Here is a 20,812-nt window from a genome sequence, read left to right as displayed (position 1 = left end):
TGGATCCCCTCTTTTCTTCCATAAGTTAAAAACACTTCCTTGAGGCAGCTCAGGTCAGAGGCTACAAGGATCAGAAGTCACAGATTGGAGAGTAGAGTTTGCTCTGGCCAGCAGAGCCAGGTTCTGGCTGGACGGCAGCTCAGGCCTCCTCAGCTGTAGCGTCGATGCCCGCATAAGTGAAATTCTCAAATAGCGACATGTTCACATAGGCCTGGGAAGCAGAGCAAGCTTTAGTGGGGAATAGGGATAGGGGTGCCTCTGGCCTGAAGCTCTTAGACTTCCATGTGGTTGCGGCATTTGAAGAGATACTGATTTGTTCTGGAGACTCAAGATCCCCCCATGGCCAAGGGCATCAGACCACAGCTGGGGGGCTCAGGTGAGAGCCCTTGACATGATTGTTAGATAGGAGTTTTTTCATGCCCTCATCCAATGAACTGTTTGCTCATGCATTCATTCATTCATTTATTCAAAGGCTATTTTTGATGATTTACCTATTTATATGGTTATTTGATCATTCCTGCATTCTTAAGATAGTTTACTAGGCTATTTAGTCATTAATAATTCATATGAAGAACTCTTATCACATTATTCATTTTGATGTATTTCTTCATTTATATTTACTTGATAATTCATTTATTCACATGGTTATTAGATTCAGTTATTTATTATTATTATTTAATAAATATTTCAGTATTTATTCATATGATTATTATAACATCCATCCATTAATTCTGTCCATTCATTCATTCAGTTACTGTATCATTCATCCATCCATCCATCCATTTGGTTGGCTGACCATTCATGCCTAGCACTCTGGCTCTGTGCCAGGTGAGAAGAGGTGTCCCAAATGAGAATAGGCTATTGGCCCCAGCGTAGGAGGACAGGCAAGCAGTCTGGGACCTAGGGGAGAGATTTGCTGCTGGGGCTAAGCAGTGGCCATGGAAGAGTTCAGAAGGGCCTAGTGTCCAACCCAGTGTGAACTGGAAAGGGAGGCTGCATCCTGGAGCCCGGCCTACCTGTGGTGGCAGCCACTGGTGGGGACAGGGACGTGGAGGCTGCTGCTCTCTGGTTCCTATGAGAGGGCACCCCTGTGAGCTTGGTGAGCCCCAGCCCTCTTTACCCCTAGTCTCCTCACCTTCCTGGCTTCCAGCATTCGGCCCAGCTGCAGTGCGATCTGGGCAAAGGGCGGTCGCTCATATGGACGGTCCCGCCAGCACTGACGCATCAGCTCGTATCTGCAGAGGGGACAGTGCTGAGATGAGGAGTCAGGGCCACCTGGGGTGATGGGGTCACAGGGCTCAAGGCTGAGGTGACTCACACTTCATCATCACAGTTCCGAGGCTGCTCCATGCGGTAGCCCTGAGGCAGCTTCTCATAGAGTTCAGCACAGGTCATGCCACAGTAGGGTGTGCCCCCTGCAGGATGGGACAAAGCTCTCTCAGCCCAGGGCCCCAGGTGGGGTAAGGTGGGGGAACTGAGGACTGGGGGTTGAGGACTCACCAAGGCTCACGATCTCCCAGAGAAGGACGCCAAAGGACCAACTGAAATGAGGGTGCACTTAGTTACCCTGTAGGCCCCGGGGCCCAGCAGCTTAGTGTCTACCTACCAAGTATGCAGCCCCTCCCAGCCCTGTGTGTGTGTGTCTACTCTGCAAGTATCTGGCCTTGGCCAGATGGAGACACGGAGGCATGGAGGCTTGCTCAAGGTCACACCGCTAGTAAGCGGCAGAGCCGGATTCAAACCCTGGCAGTCTGGCTCCACAGCCCTTGCTCTTAACTGCCTCTCACACTGTCACAACCTCCATGCAGATGAGTGTCAGGTGAAACCAGGGTGGGAGTTCTAGTGGGAGTAGGGAATCTAGGGGGTCTTGGGGCAGAAGCAGGAAGTAGGCAGGTGGTGGTCAGAGGGGTGGTTGATATGGTGGCCAGTGAGCCAGGCAGGCCAGGCCAAAGGGCTTGAGGCAAACGAGCAGAGCCAGGACTGGCGGGCTGGGCAGGCCAGGTTCCCTGGAGAGAGGAGCAGGGGAGTGCCAAGATGGCCTTCTGGGGGTGGGGAGCACAGAGGGGGCATCTTGAGGGTCAAGCTCTGGTTGGGTCCCCAGGTGGGGATGACCTTGCCCTTCAGAGAGAAAGGGGAGAGCATTCCTTGAGTGGTCTCTCCATCTACCCAGGCATTACCACTAGCATTCCCAAACCTCTCCAAGGCACCCCCCAGTCTCTTAGACAAACACTGCCCTAAACTACCCCTACCTCAAAAACACCTACCAAGACAAAAGTTCCTTCCAGCTAGCCCCCCACCCTCCCACTAAGATGCTAGGCATCACCAAGGTATACCCAAGACACACCTGTGTCACACCTGGAACACACCCTAGGGACACCCAAGTTGTGCCTTGGACTACCTGAGACATGTGAGAGATATGTCCAGGTTATGCCTGCATGCGTCCTTGGGGGACCAAGCCCTCCAGCCCCTTCCCACCCCCACACTCACACGTCACTCTTGGTGGTATAGACGCTGTAGTTGAGAGACTCAATAGCCATCCAGCGCACGGGGAGACGCCCCTGGGAGAGAGTGGGTTTGAGGGGTTGGGTGAGGAGGAAGGGCCTATTTAGGGCATTCTGGGGGGCAGGGCCAGGCATGGGCCCTGAATGAGAGGACTGGCTGAGACTTACCATCGTCTTCTTCACATAAACCTCCTCGCCCCGAGAAAGGCCAAAGTCTGCAATCTTGGAGGCCAGGTTCTCTCCAACCAGCACATTTCGGGCAGCCAGGTCCCTGTGGATGAACTGCAGGCACGGTCAGAAGTCAGGGAAGACTGGAGATGAGCAAGCCCAAGACTCCTGAGCCAGTGAGGGGTCTGGCCCCACGGCCGGTCTTTGTGGGACCCTTCATGCCTTTGGTAGCCCTTACTCTTCTCCTTACCCACCCAGGCCTCACCCTGGATCAGCAACCCTTGCGTGAGAAAAATCACAGTGCCGGCTGTCGTCCTTACCTTCCTGTGACCTGTGACCTGTGCCATGCCCATCACAGGCTGTATCCCTCTTCCTGGGACAATGGTGGGCTTTTCCCCAGTGACCACCCTGCACCTTCCCCTCTCGCATGCTCCCTCCCCTCTTCTTCCAACCTCTCCTCTCCCCTCACTAATGAGAGCAGAAAGGCCCTTCTCTTGCCTAAAGTGACCTTCTCCTTTGAGTTCCAGATCCTGCCACTTGGCCCTCCACCTTCCTCAGAGACCTCTCTCCATCAACCCCTCCCCCTCCACACTGGCCTCTTCCCCTCTGCTTTCAAAGATACTCAAGACCTTCCTAACTTTAAAATGCCTTCCCTCAGTCTCATGTTCCCCTCCTGCTCCTGTCCCCTCTGTCCCTCTCCCTTCATTCATGCAGAATGTTCTTGGACTTGGGCTCAGGCCTCCAGCCCCTGCTCCACCCTCAACCTCTCCTGGTGGGTCCCACCCACTCCCTCACCATTAGCATCTCCATCTGTGGGGTTGTCTTTGCCCCAGGCCTCTCCCCTGACTTCTAGGCTGGCATCTACAACTGCTAACTCAGCACCTCCACCAAGATGTCCCTCGGATGCTTCAAATGCAACACCTCCTCCAGACCTGCTTCTTGTCCTGTGCACCACCCACTCACTCACCCAGGCCAGCAACTTGGGGTCATGTCCTCCTCTCCATTCCTCAATCCCACTTCCAGTTAGAGCCTGCTGATTTTATCTCCTGAAGTTGGCCCAGTGGTCTCCCCTCATCCCTCTACCACCCCTCCCAACACACACACACACCTGCTTCTCACTCAGGTACTGCATGCCATTGGCAGCATCACTGGCAAAACGCAGCAGCTGCCGGGAGCTGAGGGTGGAGGCTGTTCCATGTTCTCTGGCAAAAGCTGGGTCTGTTTCCAGGACCCGGCTCTTCCGGAGAAAATCTAGCAGGTTCCCGTAAGGGGCATACTCAATAGCGATATACAAATAACCTGGGAGGTGAGGAGATATACAGTGGTGGTTTATATACAGGCAGCCTGGGGTGGCAGCAGGTACCCAATGGTAATAGATGGGGCACCTGAAGCATGAAAGACTCGGTAGTGAAGTTTAGGTAACCTTAAGCTCCCAGCAAGCTATGATGTGGAGAAGGTGGTGGCTGATGGTGGAGGTTTAGAAGAAGGGGTAGGTGATGAATTGGGGGCTCACCTCGGTTCTCACAGGCCCCCAAGAGGTTGATGATGTTGGGGTGATGCCCCAATTTGCACAGAACTTCCAGTTCTCCCGCAAAGTCACGATGGTCATTTTCAGAGGCATACTCTGTATAAAGAATCCAGTATCACTTTTGCCAGAAATAACTCTGGAGAAAGGGCATGGGCTGGTAAGGGCTGGGGTCAGTTACTGGAGGGAGCTAGGTGGGGCCTGGGATCTGTGGGACAAAGGAGAGGGTCACGGCTGGGGTCAGGGGTCACTCCCAGTAGACCTTTCAGCATCTTAATGGCTGCATTCATCTTGAGCCCATCCTTCTTGATCATGGCCCGGATGACCTGGCCGAAGTTCCCCTCCCCGATGAGGTCCTCAAAGGTGATGTCCTCCCACTCCAGCACCGGGTAACTCAGGGGCTCAGGCTGCGGTTTTGGTCGCCGGGTCAGCGTCAAGGTGCCTGAGCTGAACTGCAGGATGGTCTCCTCACCCTTCACAGGATGGGAGAAGTGGGTAGACAGTCCACACAAGAGACATGGGCACAGCAGGAGGCATAGATAGGCAGACAAAGAGTGGTTAGATAAATGGACAGAGACCCAGACAGAGGGAACCTTGGTAGTCAGCCAGGGACAGACATACAGACAGAGGACACATACTGAGACAGAATCATGGGAGATGGTGCCATGAGGGGGCCATCAGGTGGACAGATGTCCATGGAGAGAAATGCAGAAGCCCCAGCCTGGGATGCAGGGGTGTGGGGTTCTGGAAGAACCTGGAGTGAGTCAATGGAAGGATGACATTTCTAACATTTGAAACAGAAAGGAATTGGAATGAGCTTGGTAGAAGCAGTGAGCTTCCCATTATTATACTTATCCCACAACCAGGCTTTTTTTGTCACCAGGGATGCTCTGGAGAGGATTCCAGCCTTGGGCAGTGGGCTGGGGTACCTTTATTGAGCACCTACTACATGCTAAGCCCTGAGCTGCTGGGAGCCAGTGGAGGGGTTTTCTTCTCCACAGTAACAGAAGCAGTGATTACTGCTGTCCACCCACTTGGTGTCCATCCATAGCTCTAACACCACCCAGGACTTGAAGATAGAAAGACCATAACAAAGAGGAACATCCACTTCCCACACTAAGTAGGAGCTGGGCCACTTGAGCAGAGCTGATGGCAGGAAAAGGAAACAGCTAAACAGGACCAAGGGGGCTGCCAATATGAGAACTGGAAGAAGGTGCAGACAGACCTGGTGGTGGGGCTCCCTAAGTGAGCTGAAGCCCAGCTTGATAGGTGAGGGCTGGGGACACGGGGTCACATGGATTCGCATGAAACATGGACAGCTGAAGCACACACCAGAATGTACATGTGTGTTCTAGTGGTGGCACTGTAGGCAGGTGCCTTGATGCAGAGGTACACGTGCATGTGGAGGAACACAGGCACAGGGACACACGTTATCAGGGACACACGCATATACACATGGGGGTGCCCACAAACAGATGCACACAGGCACTCATACACGGTACACACATTCATGTCACACACACCCACATGCAGACACATGAAGGTGTACCTTGATGTTTGTTAGGATAATATCTATGTTAAAGGCTGCTTTCCCACCTCCTTCCCTCCACGCTGGTACCCCTTGCCTTCCCCCAACACAGCAGTGGCGGCTTTCTGTGGCACTGACCTCAGGGGGAGGGCCAAAGCAGCCTGGAAAAAAGAAGCCAACTGAATCTCTGAAGGGAGTTTTTTCAAGGCACGACAGAGACAATAGCCTTGGACACTAGGCTTTCTATCACAAGGATCAGCCCTTGAGAGAGAAGAGAGCTTTTCTGAAATGCCAGAGCTTGGCTCTAAATATCAAGAGCCCAGGCCTGGAGGACCAAGGGCAGAGTCTGGGGAGACAGGACTGGCGGTGGGGAGAGAGACGGGATGAGGTGACAAGGTGAGGTGATGCTGGGTCCCTGAAGAGAAACCAGCCCCCCACGCCCTCCTACGCCGCTGAGTGTGGGCCTGTGGGCTGGAGGGGCGTGGACTACAAAAGGACAGAGAGCTCCGACAGGTTTACAGGGAAGCCAGGAGGAGTGGAGGCTGTGCTTCCTTTCTCAAGGAGTGAGAGGTGAAGCTGCAGGCCTAGCACAACTCCAGAGTGGTAGAAACAGCTCTGTGAGGGGATGAGGCAATGGGTCTGAGGGCCACAGAATATGCTGCCTCCCGCAGGGTGCAGGGAGGCACCCTAGAATCCTTAAGTCTCCCAAAGGAGGCCCTGGGATTCACAAGCATGGAGGATGGGATGAGGAGCTCACAGAATGAGTGGCCTGTTGGCAGGAGGCCACAGAAGGGGTGAAGACATCAGCCACAGATGTGTGCAGATGGAGGCTGGCTCCCAAGTCTGGGAGGGCCTACCAGGACAGAGGCCAGCATGAAGCCCAGCTGCCTCTCCACGACATCATCACGCTACCTGGGCTTAGAGCACCTCTACGGAAAAGGGGGAGAGCCCGAATTGACCACGGTAACATAGCAGAGTTACTCTGAACTGGGAATATTAAATGTTTCACCACTAATATAAATGGGCTCATGAGCTGAGTTCAGTTCTAGAGAAATAAAGAAAATGATATTTTGTGCCCTTGAGTGTCATTGAGTATAGTCTTATACCCACCATATAAACACACATGCGCAGGCACACACACACTCGGGGTGTACAAGTACTTGTGTGTACACAGGGTCTGCACACATGTGCCCTGGGGCAGGTACAGGTGACTGACCGATCCTGACTGGTAGGTGAAGGTGCGTCGGCGATGCCGGCAGCTTCTGCGGATGCACACCAGGGTGAAGAGGGCAGCCAGGATGGTGAGGCAGGTGGCAGACACCGAGCCCACTGCAGCCAGGACCAGCTGTTTATCCAGGCCCTCTTCAGCTGCCCGGATCTCTTGGACTGGGCCCTCACTTTGCAGCCCTAGACACAATAAGAGGGGCAGATCACGGGGACACCTGGGTTAGGGAACCCAGAGGCCACTATGGGGTCGCAAAGAGGGAGAGGTCAGAGATCCCAGTACTGGGGGGTGGGGAGGACCAGGGATGTCAGGCCTGGGGCCAGTGGGTCACGGGAGTGACATGATTTTCCCAACACTAGGACAGCAGATCGTAAGAAGGGGAGAGTCAGGATCCCCAACACCAGGGCTCTTGTCACGTTTTGGGAGGGACCTAGAATGCCCTAGCTCCAAGGCAGGGGGTCATGTAGAAGGAGAGGGCACTGAGACTGACCCCAGGGCCCAGGAGTCCCTGTGGGCCCTGCTCTCTCACCGTTGCCCAGGGTGGACTCTTCTACCATGTCGCTCCAGTCACCGGGTCCCTGGACACTGGCCCGCACACGGAAGAGGTAGCGCGTGCTGGCATTGAGGCCACGGACGACAGTGCTTGTCTCCTCAGGCCTGTCCACATCCATCCACAGTGGGTCTCCGGAGCCCCCAGCCACCTGCACCTCCACAATGTACTTGGATATAGGCCCAGCCAGAGCCTCTGGGCGCTGCCACGTCAGCTGGATCTCGGAGTCTGAGAGGGCCTGAGCCTGGAGGTGTTGGGGGGCTGGGGGCCCTGGGGAGATGGGGTTGGGAGGGCAGGGCTCAGACAGGACCAGGCTATGTAGCTGTGGGCTCAGGCAGATCTGTTCTAGCTGCATCCCCTGCTCTGTGGACCCCAGAATGGGAGCCACCCTGCCAACCTCCACCTTCCCTGCTGGGCTGAATTCCTCTCTCTATGGCCTCCTCCACCCCTGAGCTTCTGCTTCCCCTTGTTCTCTTCATATCCCATGTCTTCCCGGTGTCCCAGATCCTCCCATGTCTCCTCCATGCCCTGTGTTCCCCCAAGTCTCCTGTCCTTCCAGTGCCCAGACCCTTCCCACAACCCTTGTTCTCCACATGAACTGTGACCTCCCCATGCTCTGCTCCATCCTGTATGCTCCTGGTATTCTATACCTTCCCTCGTCCCATGTTCTCCCTGTGTCATGTCTGCCTGATACCCTGGGTCCTCCTTATGCCCATGTTTTATCTCCGTGTCCACCCAGTCTCCTATAACCTCCTCTCATCCCAAACCCATTGCCCCCTTCCCGAGCATACCGCTGGGGGGCAGAAGCACGCGTGCGGGGGGGGAGGCAGGGCCCAGGAGGGTGCAGTGGTAGAGCTGCACATCCAGCTGGTAATGGGTGCCAGGTGTGAGTCCGGTCAGCAGGGCGGTGCGGGCCTGGGGGGACGAGACGTTCTCCCGCCGCTCCTGTCCCCGTGCCCCGTCCCACAGGCGCAGCAGGAAACCATCGCCCACAAGTGGCCCAGGCACCGAGGGTAAGGACCAGCTCACTCGCAAGCGGTTAGGGCCCTCCACATGCCAGCCCTCCAGCCATGGCTGCAACAAGGGCTCTGAGGCCAGAGGTCAGGGGTCAGAACTGTCCACTGGGTCCCTGGGGCAGGACAGGACAGTGATCCCCAGTGGACAGGTTAGGGCAACCTCCAGTGGGAAAGGTAGGGGCCCCTGAGGTGGACAAGACATGACAAGCCCTGAGTACAGTGGCCCCTGGGGGGACAGAAAGGGATGATTCTTGGCCTCTCACCAGGACAGTCTGTGGTCATGAGGGTGGGAGGCCCCCAGGCCCCCTCCCCACCGTCCCCTGGCCGGCTCAGCTGCACACGGACACTGTATGCCGTCTTCGGCCTCAGGTTCATTAAGGTCACATTCTCACTGGGGTCCACTGGGGGTAGGGTGTACAGCACACGTCACTCAGTTCCAACCCCTTCCAGAAGTTGCCATTCTCCCCTCAGCCCTCTCTTCTCCTTATGCCATTCTCCCTCCCTTTCCATTCTCCCCTCCCTTATGACCAACACCCCTATCCTGCCCCAGGCCCCTGCCCCCTAGCTCACTCTCTACTCACCCACAATGGCTGACCAGTCCATGGTGCTGTCCTGGGGCCGGTAGTGCAGGCGAACAGAGGCAATGGGTCCGTCCCCAGAGAAGGAGACCAGTGGGGAGACCACGAGCTGGCGGCTCTGCTTGGCCAGGAGCCGAGGAGCAGTCTGGGCCACTGGGGGCACTGCCAGGAGACTCAGGGTAAGGCATGGCCAGACAGCCTGCCCAGTCCTCAGGGAAATGAGAGGACTCTGGGCTCTGGCTGTCAAAGACACTTTGGATCTGGGGACCCTCTGGGCTGGGGAGAGTTCAACAGATGAGCAGAGTGCCAGGGCCCAGGGAGGACAGAGTTCTGCCTTCTGAGCAGCTTGGGGCACAAGGACTTGGGAATAACAGCTCGAGGGTATCCCAAAGGATGTTAAGTGAGGGAGTGACATGTCCGGACAGGGTTTGGGGGAGGGCATTGTGCCCATGCAGTGTGCGGGTGGACAGAGGGGCTGAAACCCAAGACAGGGAGAGAACCTGGTGTCAGCCTGCTCTCTGCCCCTCCTCCCATCATTCCTCACTTTCTTAATTTAAAAAAAAAGGTAGCCAGTGATGAAGCACCTGTTTTGTCTCTGATGCTTCATATGCATGGTCTCTAATTCTCACAACTGCCTTTCCAATGGGGCTCATTGCCCCTGTGTTATGAAGGAAGAAAGTGAAGCTTGGGGACACTGAAGAACTCACCTAGGGAAATGCAGCCAGAAGGAGATGCAGCCAGGGTTGAACTAAAATCAGTCAGTTCTACCCCCAAACAGCTTTTGTATTCTTGCCTGGCTTCCTCACTCCATGCTCACTCCCCCTGTTCTGGTCTTAGCTTTTCTCTCCAGATTATTGCATTAATGCCTTAACTGGTTCCCTTGTCTCTTCCAAACATTTACCAGACTGATTTTCTAAGAAGAATGGCTGGCTGGCTGGCTGGCTGGATGGATGGAAGCAAGGGAGGAAAGGTGGGTGGGTCAAGGAGGATGGAAGGTTGTGAGCTGAGGGGGTGGAGAGGAACGGTGCTGTCAGACAGAAATGAGCACATCACGAGGAGGTGCTGATTTGGAGAGAGATGAAGGCCCGGTTTGGATCCTGTAGAGCCCTTGGTACCTATGGCTCATGCAGGGGGTGAGATGTGAGGAGGCAGCTGAATATAAAGTGGGCCCCTAAATCAGACACCAGGTAACTTCCACACTGACTTCAGAACCAGACCTCACTTCATGGAGGTCCCACCAAATGGGTCTGGAGCTCAGGAGAGGGGTCCAGGCTGCAGATCATATCTGGGAGTTGCCAGAGGACAGCTGAAATCTTGGGAGTAAATCACATTTTAAATGATAACAATAAATGTCAACATATATTGAGCCTATACCCACTGTGTTGAATGCTTCAATGCATCATCTAATTTAATCTTCACAGCCACCTTATCAAGTGAGTGCCGATATCCTCGTTTTCAGAGAGAGAAACAAGCTACAAGGGGCTAAGTAACTTGCTTAAGGTGATGGGGCTAGGAATTTGTAGAGCAAGGATTCGAACTCAAGTTGTCTGGGTCCAAAGGCTGAGGAAAGTGAGGAGGGAAAGGCTGCAGGGGGAGCCCTGGGGCCACTCCAATATTTTCTGGTGGTGGAGGGGGCTGGTGAACAAGTGGGGAGCAGAGTCTGACAGTGAGAAAGAGGAAGGTGAGAGGTGTCTGGGCTTATGTGGGGGAGGAGGGGTGTCGGGAGCAGAGGGTGTGAGCAGCCAAGGCTTATGGTGCTGGAGAAGAGGAAGGGACACCTAGACCCGGGTGAGGTACTCTGCTCTGCGCAACCCCGGCCCTGGCAGCTCCCTCCTCACCCACCTCGAGACTCCTACGCAGCACCTCTGGGACGGCGAGCAGGGCACCCTCTGAGCTCCACAGCCCACGCGCTCCCCTGTGTTAGCACTGAGTGCCCTGGGGTGTGGCGCAAGAGTGGGGAGGCAGCATCCAGAGGGAGAGTTGAAGGCACACAATGTGTGTCTATGGGGAGGGCTTGTGAGGAGGGGAAGAGAGGAAGCATGGCCAGGTAGGAGTCTGGGCAAGGCTGGAGGGTGTCCCGTTTCTGGGGCATGTGCTGTCCTTTCCAGATGGGACTGAGCTTTTCCCCAGCCTTGACACTGCCCAGCCCAGGCCTCTGATTGATCACAAGCCCTCTTCTTTGCCTGGTGCTGGGCTGTGACCTTGGATGCCCTTGCCCTTCCTGCTACACTGCCCAGTCTGAGCAGCATCAGCTAGGGCCCACTCTGCCCACTGTCCATCCTCCACGGCCCCAGGAAATCACTGACCTTTGACGTTGACCCTGAAGCGCTGGCTGTCTTGGCCACCAGACGTGGACACGCGGCACTCCCAGAGCCCACTATCCCCAAGGGTCAAGCGGGGCACCTCGAACTCGGCTGTGGTCCTATCTGGCTCCACAATGGCCTTGGTGGACTGAGAGAGACAGGGGAAGGGGACAGATTACAGACAATGTGCACTGTGTGGCAGGCCAGCGTGTGTTTGTCTGGACTGATGGGAGGACAGAGGCCAGGTGGCAGCCCCTCAACAATCAGCCTGACCCCATGTGAGCCGTGGTCAGGCCAGTGGGTAGCCTGCAGAAAGCCCTGGGGGGTCAGGGGACTGAGGGATAACTGTGGAGCTGGCAGGATGGCACCCTGGGTTAGGGCTCACTGGGGCTGACCTGGAGGACAGTGCCATCTGGCTTGCGGAGCTCCACACTGCCCCGGACCGGGAAAGGGTTCCCTGCGGCTGCACAGTTGATTCGGGGCATCGCCCCTAAGTTGAACTCCAATTCTGAGGCCACATCAAGGATCTGGGGGATCCGGTCTGGGGAGAGAGAGGACACTCATCCTGGAGCCCCCACAGGGACAGACACAGACTACCAAAGTGTTCCTCGTCCACCATATGCCCAGTCACTCAAGTCTGAAAGCTAGCAAAGTCCTGTGTGACCCTCCAGGGAGCCAGCCCTGAGTCACTCACCCCCACCTTTGATCAGCCGCAGAGCCTACCTCCTGCGCCCTGCCCCTCCTAACACGCTCTCATGCCACAACCAGGCCCCTCCCCAGCACCTCAACCGGACACGGTTCAGGCCTCATTCATGTCTGGGCCCTGCCACAGATCCTCCAGGGTCTTCTGCTTCCACTCTCCACCCAGATGCTGGGGTCCTTTCTCAAACACACATCTGACCACCTTGTGCCTCTTCAACAATTCCGTCCTGCCCCTGTCATATTAAGTGCAAACCCTTTGGCCTGCCATTCAAAGTCCCCAAGATCTGACCTCTCCTGACCACTCCCCCAGCCTTCCTCCACTCCACTGTCCCAGTACCTGAGCCTTTGTCCTCAACCCCTGGGCCTTTGCCCAAGCTCTTTCCCCAGCCATCCCTCTCTTGTCCTTCATATCCCATCTCAGACCTCACCTCTTCCCAGAAGCTCTCCCCGACCCTCTCAGACTGCTCAGTGGCCTCCTCTGGGCTCCTAAACACTTGGGCTAATGCCCACCCCTGGACAGGTGGTGGGCTGGATGGTGAGGACTCCTTCCAGACCACGAGCTCCCTGAGGGCAGGACTTTTGAGTATTGACAGGGAGATGTGCCTGGTGAAGGCTGACTTGTCTCGAGGGATCTCAGACCCTTGTGCTCATACCTGATTTCTCACAGTGCACTCCATGCCACCCTGAGGGGCAGACACAGCCGCTGAAGCGGTCACAAGTGCCGCCATTCTGACACTGGCACTGGAGGCGGCAATCAGCCCCAAAATGGCCAGGGGCACAGGCTGGGAACAGAGGCGGTGTGGTTAGAGGGGCACAGGGGGGCAACAAGGGAACAGCTGGGGCCTGGGTAACGACAAGCTGGGTGGAGAGGGCACTGGTCAGGGGAGCAGGGGACTGTGGAGAACTTGGTGTGTAAGTCAGGGCCAGAGCGAAGGGTCTGGGTCAAGCCTGTGGCTGGCTATCTGGGTCAGGGACCACGGAGGGTGGGTTAGTCCATACCTTCCTGGCACTGGCTTCCTCTCCAGCCAGACCCGCAAGAACAGCCATAGGGGTCTGGGAGGCAGAAGGTGAGGCCCCGGCAGCCTGATGTGCCTGGGCACTGCTCTTGGCAGCTCTGCCCAAAACGGCCCTCTCTGCAGGCTAGAAATATGGCGTGTGGGTGGAGGGGCCTCTGTCGGGCCCCAGGGTCCAGGACCTACCTGGTACTTTCACCCTCCAAGCTCCATCCCCATGGTTCAAGGGTCTTCCCCCAGCCAGGCATCCTCTCCTGCCTGCGTCCTAGCTCCCCCTCCTCCTTACCCTGCTCACAGCGGGTCCCAGTGAATCCAGGGGGGCACACACACTCGCCGTCCTGGTCATGGCAGACACCTCCATGCAGGCAGCCTGGGCATTCCTTGGTACAGCCTGGTCCCCAGCGCCCAGCCTCACAGCCTGGAGGAATATGCTTTCAGCAGCTGACCCCCATCCACCTGACCACTGCTGCTGAGGACTGGGGCAGCCCTGGGGGCCCAGGCGACCCGCAGGAAGTGGCCCAGGGCCCCCAGCCTCCCACACCACCCACCACCTCTGCCGTCTGCCCCTGACCCCGCACGATGAGCCGAAAGAAGGCACTGCCCAGTGGGCTGGCTTCCAGGTAGGTAGCACTGTAGATGCCACTCGATGGTGGCTGCACATCTGAGAACCGCAGCAGGAACTGCCCATCCTGGGCCTCATGCCAGTCCAGGGTAGAGAAGTAGGATCCTGGGGACATAAACAGGTCAGGGGCCTCAGCACCATGTGATAGCTGGGGGTGTCTTTCCCTCTGACCACCTCTGCCTAGGTAACATCAATGTGCGCCAAGCACAGTGATCAGACCTGGGGGAAGGCACCAGTGAGGGTCTGTACTCAAGCCAGAAAGCCGGGAAGCATCCTCTTCTCCACGCTCCACCAGCCACTGGGTAAATCACCAAGTGCTGTTCAGTCTGCCTCTTCCTCATCTCCTAGAGCATCCACTCCTCTCCACGCCCGCTGCCAGCACCCCGCTCCCGGCCTCCCACAGCCTCCTAAGCAGCCTCTCTGCCTCCAGTCTCCCCCTTTCCCATCCGTCCTCCACTCAGCAGGCAGTGTGATTTTTCTCCAACAAATTCCTCTGCAGCTCCCCTGCTTAAACCCTTCAACTGTCCTCCACTGTCAGCACAACATCTAGCCCCTGGCATGTCACAGTCATCCGTGTGGCCACTGCTCAGCCTTCTCTCCACACCCTGCCAGACTCCTAAAATTCCCGAGTTCCTGAATTGCTTGTTTCTCTTCTAGAAACACCACGCTATTTCAGAGCTTCCTGCCTTTGTTCTTATCTATCCTCCTTCTGGAATGTCTTTCCCTCCTCCTTCGTGGGCACAATTCAGGTGTCATCTACTGGGGGATTCCTCCCAGGAGCCTCTCCCTCCAGGACATGCAGACCCTAATATTAGGGTCCTTGTCCCACCTGTTTCTTGCCTCTTTGCTCAGGACTGAACAGACTCTAGGAGCCTGGGTCTACCGGACTCTCCACATCTCTCATCAGTTCGGGAGGCCTGGAGCCCAGGTGGCAAACCCCTTGGCCCAAGAGAAGGATCCTCCTCCCTCAGGAGCCCAGGGATGCAAGAGGCAGCCAAAAGGTGGTGGGTCTGAGGGCTGCGGCAGGAATTTTGGGGCCACTCAGGAAAACGCTTCCTCCCATGGGGTAGCCAGAGAGCCTGACAGGGCCAGGGTGGGGGCAGGCCTGGGCTGAGATCCTGAGGTCTGCCTAGGCCCCCGAACATGTCTGTACAGATCTCTGGAAGAGCCTAGACTTCCCTTGCCTGTGCTGGGACTTTGTCACCAGTTTTCTTCTTCCCCATGGGGACTGCTGCTCCCCACCAGGTGGGCTATGTGACAGCACCTGCTAACTCCCAGGGGAGAGTCAAAGGTGAGGGTTAACAGAGTGCTGATTTGGGGGTGACAGGGAAGGAGGTAGCTGATCAGGAGCTGCCGCTCATCTGTGTGCAGTAAGAGGACAGCTGAGAGCTACAGAGGAGATGGATGCAGGTGCTTCCCATGGTCCAGGACAGAGGACAGGCCTGGAGGTCGGCCAGGGGGTTAACAGGTGTATCAGAGTCACGGGTGCGTAAGGAGCCACAGCTGGGGATGCTGAGGCTGAGGGAGGTGTTGGAGTGTCAGACCTACAGGCTTAGCTGCCCGACCCGCTCAGATGCCCTCTCACCGTTGCTCTTCCAGATCACATCCATCTGCTTCTCCTTGCGCACACGTGCGGCCAGCAGGGCTGTGTCGCCTTTGTTCACCGTGTGTGTGACCTTGTCCGGGTGCAGGTGGGCTGCGGGGTGGAGTGTGAGGTCAGAGGTCAAGGCAGCCCCTCCTCCCCCTCCTTAGCCCTGGCCAGACTCACCTCCGGGGTTGTTGTGCACGTAGACGACCCGCGTGCGCCGCGCGCCCGCGCCGCCCACGCAGGAGAAGACGCCCACGAGGTCGGAGGGCTGCGAGAAGCCGCGCAGCGTGACCTGGTGCGAGCCGTTGCGGGCCAGGTGTGGGGGCTGCCAGGGCCGGGGTGTGCGCACGATGCGGTCGTCCTTCTCCAGCAGCAGCGGGGCGCCCCACGCGTCTGAGCCCCTGCCCGCCCCGGCCTCCCCGGACACGCAGGTCAGGAAGAAACGCTGAGGCTCGGTGAGGCGCAGGTCGGCCAGCAGCGTCAAGTCCACAGACGCGCCTGGGGCGGGACACCAGTCCTCAGATCTGCCGGGGTCGCAGCCTTCACCCCTCTCTCTGCTTTCCCCCCTCCCCACGCTGGCCCCTGTCCCCCAGGCGCTGCACTTTATCAGAAGTTTCCATCCCGCTCCCTTCCTGTCCCTTTCCTCTTCCCAGTGCGCTGGCCCCTTTCCCTCAAGCCTCTTCGTCCTAAAAGAACGAAAGCAAAAACAAAGCCCCTTCTCTGGCCTCCCGGTCTCCTCCCTTCTCCTGCCAGATGGCTTCCCTCTACAGCCCAGCTTTCGGAAAGAATGATCCATGCTCCCCGGTTGCCGTTTCCTCGCTTTTTATTCCCTATTAGTCCCCTTGCCCTACCTGTCTCTCGGACTGCTCTGCAAAGGGGAGCCGCTGTCCCTGCTCCCCACCACGAGGGTGTGACTGGGAGAGCCATGAAGAATAGAAGGGTCTTGGAGGGACCCTCCCTGTCACTCCAGAAACCTAGACATGTTTGCTGTGCTGGGATTTAAGGCGGGAGAGGCTGGGTCGGGCTGCCAGGTGGTTGTGGGCAGAAAGGAAGAGAGCTCTGGGCCCAGCAGAAGGCCAGAAAGAGGGAGGGCAGGCCTGGGGCGGACACACAGACACAGACTGGAGGTGGGCCTTGGGCTTTGCCTTCCAAAGAGCTCTCTGCCTTGTCGGGGAGACAGACATGGCTGTACCTGTCAAATGCAGGGAGCTGGGCAGCCAGAGCACAGAGAAGAGGCGCCAGACCAGTATGAGGGAGGCAGGGATGAAGAAAGGCCTCATGGGAGACAAAGCTTGAGGGTCTTAAAGCTGAGCAGGACACAGGGCGGTGAAGAGAATGAGGGCGGGGAGAGGTCAGGGATAGGAAAGGGCGTTCTGGGCAGAGGGAGCAGCCTGAGTAAAGGCACGGAATGAAAAACACTGTGGTGTGAACAGGGGGCTGTCTAGGCTCCATGTGGCTGGAGCACACAGTGTGAGGCTGAGAGCGGGGGAGACCAAGTGGAGTTGGAGGCCAGAGGCGGGCCTGAGCAGGGAGAGCCCAGTGAGCCTTCTCAGCCCCATGACCCACACTTTCTCAAGCCCCTCCTCCGTCTCTGCCTGCTAACTGCCAAGTCATTAGTTTAAATGCCGCTCAGCTTATCAATTCCTAGTCTCTGAAAGCTACCATGAGTGAAGCTAGCATTTGCTGCCCGCCTGTCCTGTGCCGAGCACCTGTTTCCACCAGGGCCTCGCACCCTCCAGTGAAGTCGATGTGCTTGCCTTTACAGGCAAGGGTGATAATTATTCTGCAGTCCTCCTCCAGCAAGCTCATCTGCTTCCTTGGCTTTAACTGTCACCTCTGAGTCAATGACGCTGGGATGGCCTCTCAGCTCGGGCCTGCATTTCCATCAGCTTTCCTCAAAACTGCCCCTTTCTGGTGCTCCCTGACTCAGCAGATGGTACCAACCACCTGAGACACAAACTTTGTAGTCATCTTGTACTCCTACTGTTGTAATAATTAAAGTTTATTGGAGGCCAGTTATATGCCAGGCTCTTGACTTGTGTTCTCTCATTTTATCATCCCAACTATCCTGGGAGGTGGGTGTTATTACCCCAATTTTATAGGCAGTGAAGGACGGCTCAGAGGAGTAACTTGCCCAAGGTCATACAATTAGTAACTGGCAGAGCCAGGTTGTCTGATTCTAAAGTCCACGCCTCTCAGCATTGTGCTGGCTGCCCCAATCCATCACAAAATTCTGCACATTCTGTTTCCTCAAAGCTTCTTCATCCCCATCTCCAGGCCCGCTCTCCTTTAGCCCTCACCCTTACTCACCTGGACCATCCCAAGAGCTACACCCCTCCTTCCTCAACTCATCCTCCAAAGTGATCCATCTAAAACCTTGTGACTCTCTGGCCTGCAACCTCCCATGGCTCCTCATTGCCCTCAGGGGACAGTGCCTGCTCTTGAGCGCTTTGCTGCTCTTACTCTGCCCCTCTTGCTGTGTTCCCTCCAGGAACCTTCTCTGCCATGCACTTCCATGCCTCTGAGACTTGCATCTGTTGTTCTGGCTGCCTGGAATGAAGACTGCCGCTCCTAGTGAAGTCTTTCCTGACTCCCTGTTCATCTACTAGCTGGAGATGGAGCAAGCTGACTCCCCTGGAGTGCTCCTCTGGAGCTCCTGTGTCTGTCTGTTTAGCCCTTACCCCATGTCCTGTGTCCCCCATTAGACTGTGACTCACTCAAAGGCAGCTCTGCATTCTAATCCCCTTTGGCCAGCACACCGAAGCAATTAGCTACCACTTACTCAGAAGCCCTTACCAGGTGCCGGGTACTGTGCCAAGTGCTCTGGGTAAATTGCCTTATTTAAACCCCATAACGGCCATAGGAGGTCAGCATCATTTAATCTCATTTGCAGATCTGGAGGGTGCCTGCCTCTCAGCTAATGGCCTACCACTTAGCACAGCTCCTGGAATATTATTGGTTCTTAATAAATGTTTGTCAAATGAATAATTGAATGAATGCAGAGCACTGACCATATGCACACCCACTGAAAACTTCATAGGGCCATAGGCCCTGCTGTCGCTACTCATCCTAAGATCTAGCATAGTCAGTGGCCACTGCCCTCTTCCCCCCTCCTCCAATCCCAGGCTGCAGTGACTTCTAGAGCCTGCCTGGGATTTCCCTGGCCCTGATCCCACGTTCTAGCTGATCCGAGTGTGGATAAAAGTGATGGTGGTGATGATAGTGTTTCCCCAGGGGAGAACCGGGGCCTTGGGGGCTGAGAGGGGTGGCTTGGGGGAGACTCACCAACATGAGAAGCCAGGAAGAGGATGGGGAGCAGCAAAGGGGGCCCCAGCCAGACCATACTCCGGAGGCTGACCAGGCCAGCTAGGACGAGCTGGGCCCACGGTCAGTTACTGTAGGTCTGGCTGCTCAGCCTGTGCCGGTCAGTGTGTTGGTGTTGGGGAGGAAAAGGAAATGAGTTGGCTTGGGTAGGAGGGGTGGCAGGGGAGAGGGATGGGAAGGATTATCCTGTTTCTGGGCCTCTAGGCACCCCCAGTCCAGCCCCTACAAGGCTGGGGATGGGTGTGGCCTGGAAGGCCCTGGAATAGGGTCACTTGAGGTGGGGGGAGGGTTGTGGTAAGGACAGACCTGGGGACTATTGGACTGATTTTCCCATCCCCTCTTTTCCCCTTGGTCGTCAGTCTTGCCGGTGCGCAGGAGGCAGGAAAGGGAGGAAGCCAGTGGCTTCCGCCTATTGAGGAGGGCTTGGGGGCGGGGGGGATATTGTTCTGGAGTTGCCCCTCCTCCCAGCACATACACACACTGAGGCCCACACAATTTCTCATGTATGTGCCCCAGGACACAGTTACATGGGTGTTCTAGAGAGCAGTTCACGCATGTAACACAAGGATCTTTGTGGGCCCGGAATGTACAGAAAGGAACAAAAGAACGCACACTCAGGGCAAAAACGAAACTTCAGTTCTATCTTGTGTAACTCTCTCATTCTACAGATGGGAAGACTGAGGCCTGTGTGTTTGAGGGCCCTCTGAGGTCGTGGCAAGGCTGGGACTTGAGCTTCTGACTTAGTCGCTCCTCAAGGGCACACGTTAAGCAGACCCAGGGGAACATGCAGGGAGTCTTCCATTTACAGTCCTTAGCTTAAGCCACTAATAGAGGCTTCAGCTCATTGTCTGTCTCACGTCATTCATTTTGCAGCAAACCCATGCCTATCCCTGGGTACTGGGGCAGCAGAAGCCCGTCCAGGGAGTGTACTCACTCTTGAGGACTGAAGACAACCCAGGAGCAGTCCCAGCCCCTTGGCAAAGCCTCCAAAGCCCCATGGATCTTGCTGTGACCTCTCATCTCTCACTGCCCTGGCCCCACTGCTCCACCTGGCGCCACCACTGGCAGTTCCCAGAACAGAACATGACCTACAGGTATAGAATGCCCACGGTGGGGGGTGGCTGGTGTGTCTTTCCTTACAGAGAGCACTTGGGCAGCATCTGTTCTTGAAAATGACACCTACTGACACAGGTGTTTGCTCTGAATGAAGCTGCAGACTCGGTGACACTGTGCTATGTGCAGAGACTCCAGGCCCATCTGCCCTCCCCACTTGCAACTGGGAAATAAAACTCCTTAGTAAGGATCTGTAGATAAATACAATACAAATCTTGCAGAGTTTGTATACAAGGATTTGTATTATAAAACAATGTCCTATACATGTAAAAGTATATTTTTATACGTGTCAAGATTATGTTGCAAGTAATTTAAATAGCATCTGTTTACAAACAGCATGTCACAAATGAAATATCGCTGCACAAACAAATTTTGAGTGGGTTGTGTGTACATCTGCTATTGCAATAGAAATACTCAATCCATAATGCGTATCTTAAAGTCTCAGTCACTGGAAAGTTCTAGGCCAAAAATAATGTTAATACAAATATGCAATTGTACACATGGTAAGGTTAACCCTCAAACCCAAAACAAACTAAACTGATAATGATAGAGCTAAACTAATTTAAAAAAAACCCAGGAAGTATAGCATTACGACCAACTCCACATAAGGCTGATACTTCACCGCTAACAAAGCCGCCTTCCTTCAAATAGTGGGAATTCCAGCTGTCGGCACGTGGGCACGTCCAGGAGTTTTGCCAGGTTGCCAGGCATTTCAGGGCAGCCAGGCTTCCTAGTGGAACACTGAAGTAGAGTTTTTGTAAACCCTACTTGCCAACTTTATTTTCCAAATGCTAAATTTTAGTGACCTTTGTTTAGAGTGTTATTAGTAAAGAGCCTGTAGTTGGACATAAAAAGGGAAGGTAATGAAATTAGTTGTCCTTTGCCCGTAACTGAAAAGAGGGCTTGTGTTGTTAGAACTGCCCAGGACCCAGCGGGACAGCCTCATTCTCCACTGTGGGCTGTGGAGCTAAACATGTCAGTGTTTGCTCAATGGTGTCAACTGTTTTGAGTGATGCTGAAAATTGTCACGTATTTTTCGTAGCCAACCTGTAGATA

The 20,812-nt window shown here is 55.6% G+C and overlaps 1 protein-coding gene across 1 annotated transcript; it reads right to left on the bottom strand.

Moving 5' to 3' along the window:
* Nucleotides 1-12: 12 nt before the first annotated feature.
* On the bottom strand, nucleotides 13-18,662 carry TIE1 (tyrosine kinase with immunoglobulin like and EGF like domains 1). Its single transcript, XM_058553851.1, has 23 exons — nucleotides 18,605-18,662; nucleotides 15,500-15,817; nucleotides 15,317-15,427; nucleotides 13,681-13,836; nucleotides 13,396-13,527; nucleotides 13,096-13,236; nucleotides 12,750-12,878; nucleotides 11,790-11,935; nucleotides 11,398-11,542; nucleotides 9,095-9,253; nucleotides 8,777-8,914; nucleotides 8,289-8,585; nucleotides 7,477-7,767; nucleotides 6,939-7,129; nucleotides 4,457-4,667; nucleotides 4,183-4,293; nucleotides 3,778-3,968; nucleotides 2,670-2,783; nucleotides 2,488-2,558; nucleotides 1,501-1,541; nucleotides 1,319-1,415; nucleotides 1,136-1,235; nucleotides 13-211 (listed from the first exon to the last, which is right to left on the bottom strand). Exons 1-23 carry the CDS (start codon nucleotides 18,660-18,662, stop codon nucleotides 140-142), a joined length of 3,420 nt encoding a protein of 1,139 aa, XP_058409834.1. The 3' UTR covers nucleotides 13-139.
* Nucleotides 18,663-20,812: the final 2,150 nt, after the last annotated feature.

Source organism: Diceros bicornis, chromosome 13 (assembly GCF_020826845.1).
Source record: "Diceros bicornis minor isolate mBicDic1 chromosome 13, mDicBic1.mat.cur, whole genome shotgun sequence".
Classification (NCBI taxonomy): domain Eukaryota; kingdom Metazoa; phylum Chordata; class Mammalia; order Perissodactyla; family Rhinocerotidae; genus Diceros; species Diceros bicornis.
The sequence above is the reverse complement of the archived record's forward strand: the minus strand, read 5'-3'. Positions and strand labels throughout refer to the sequence as shown.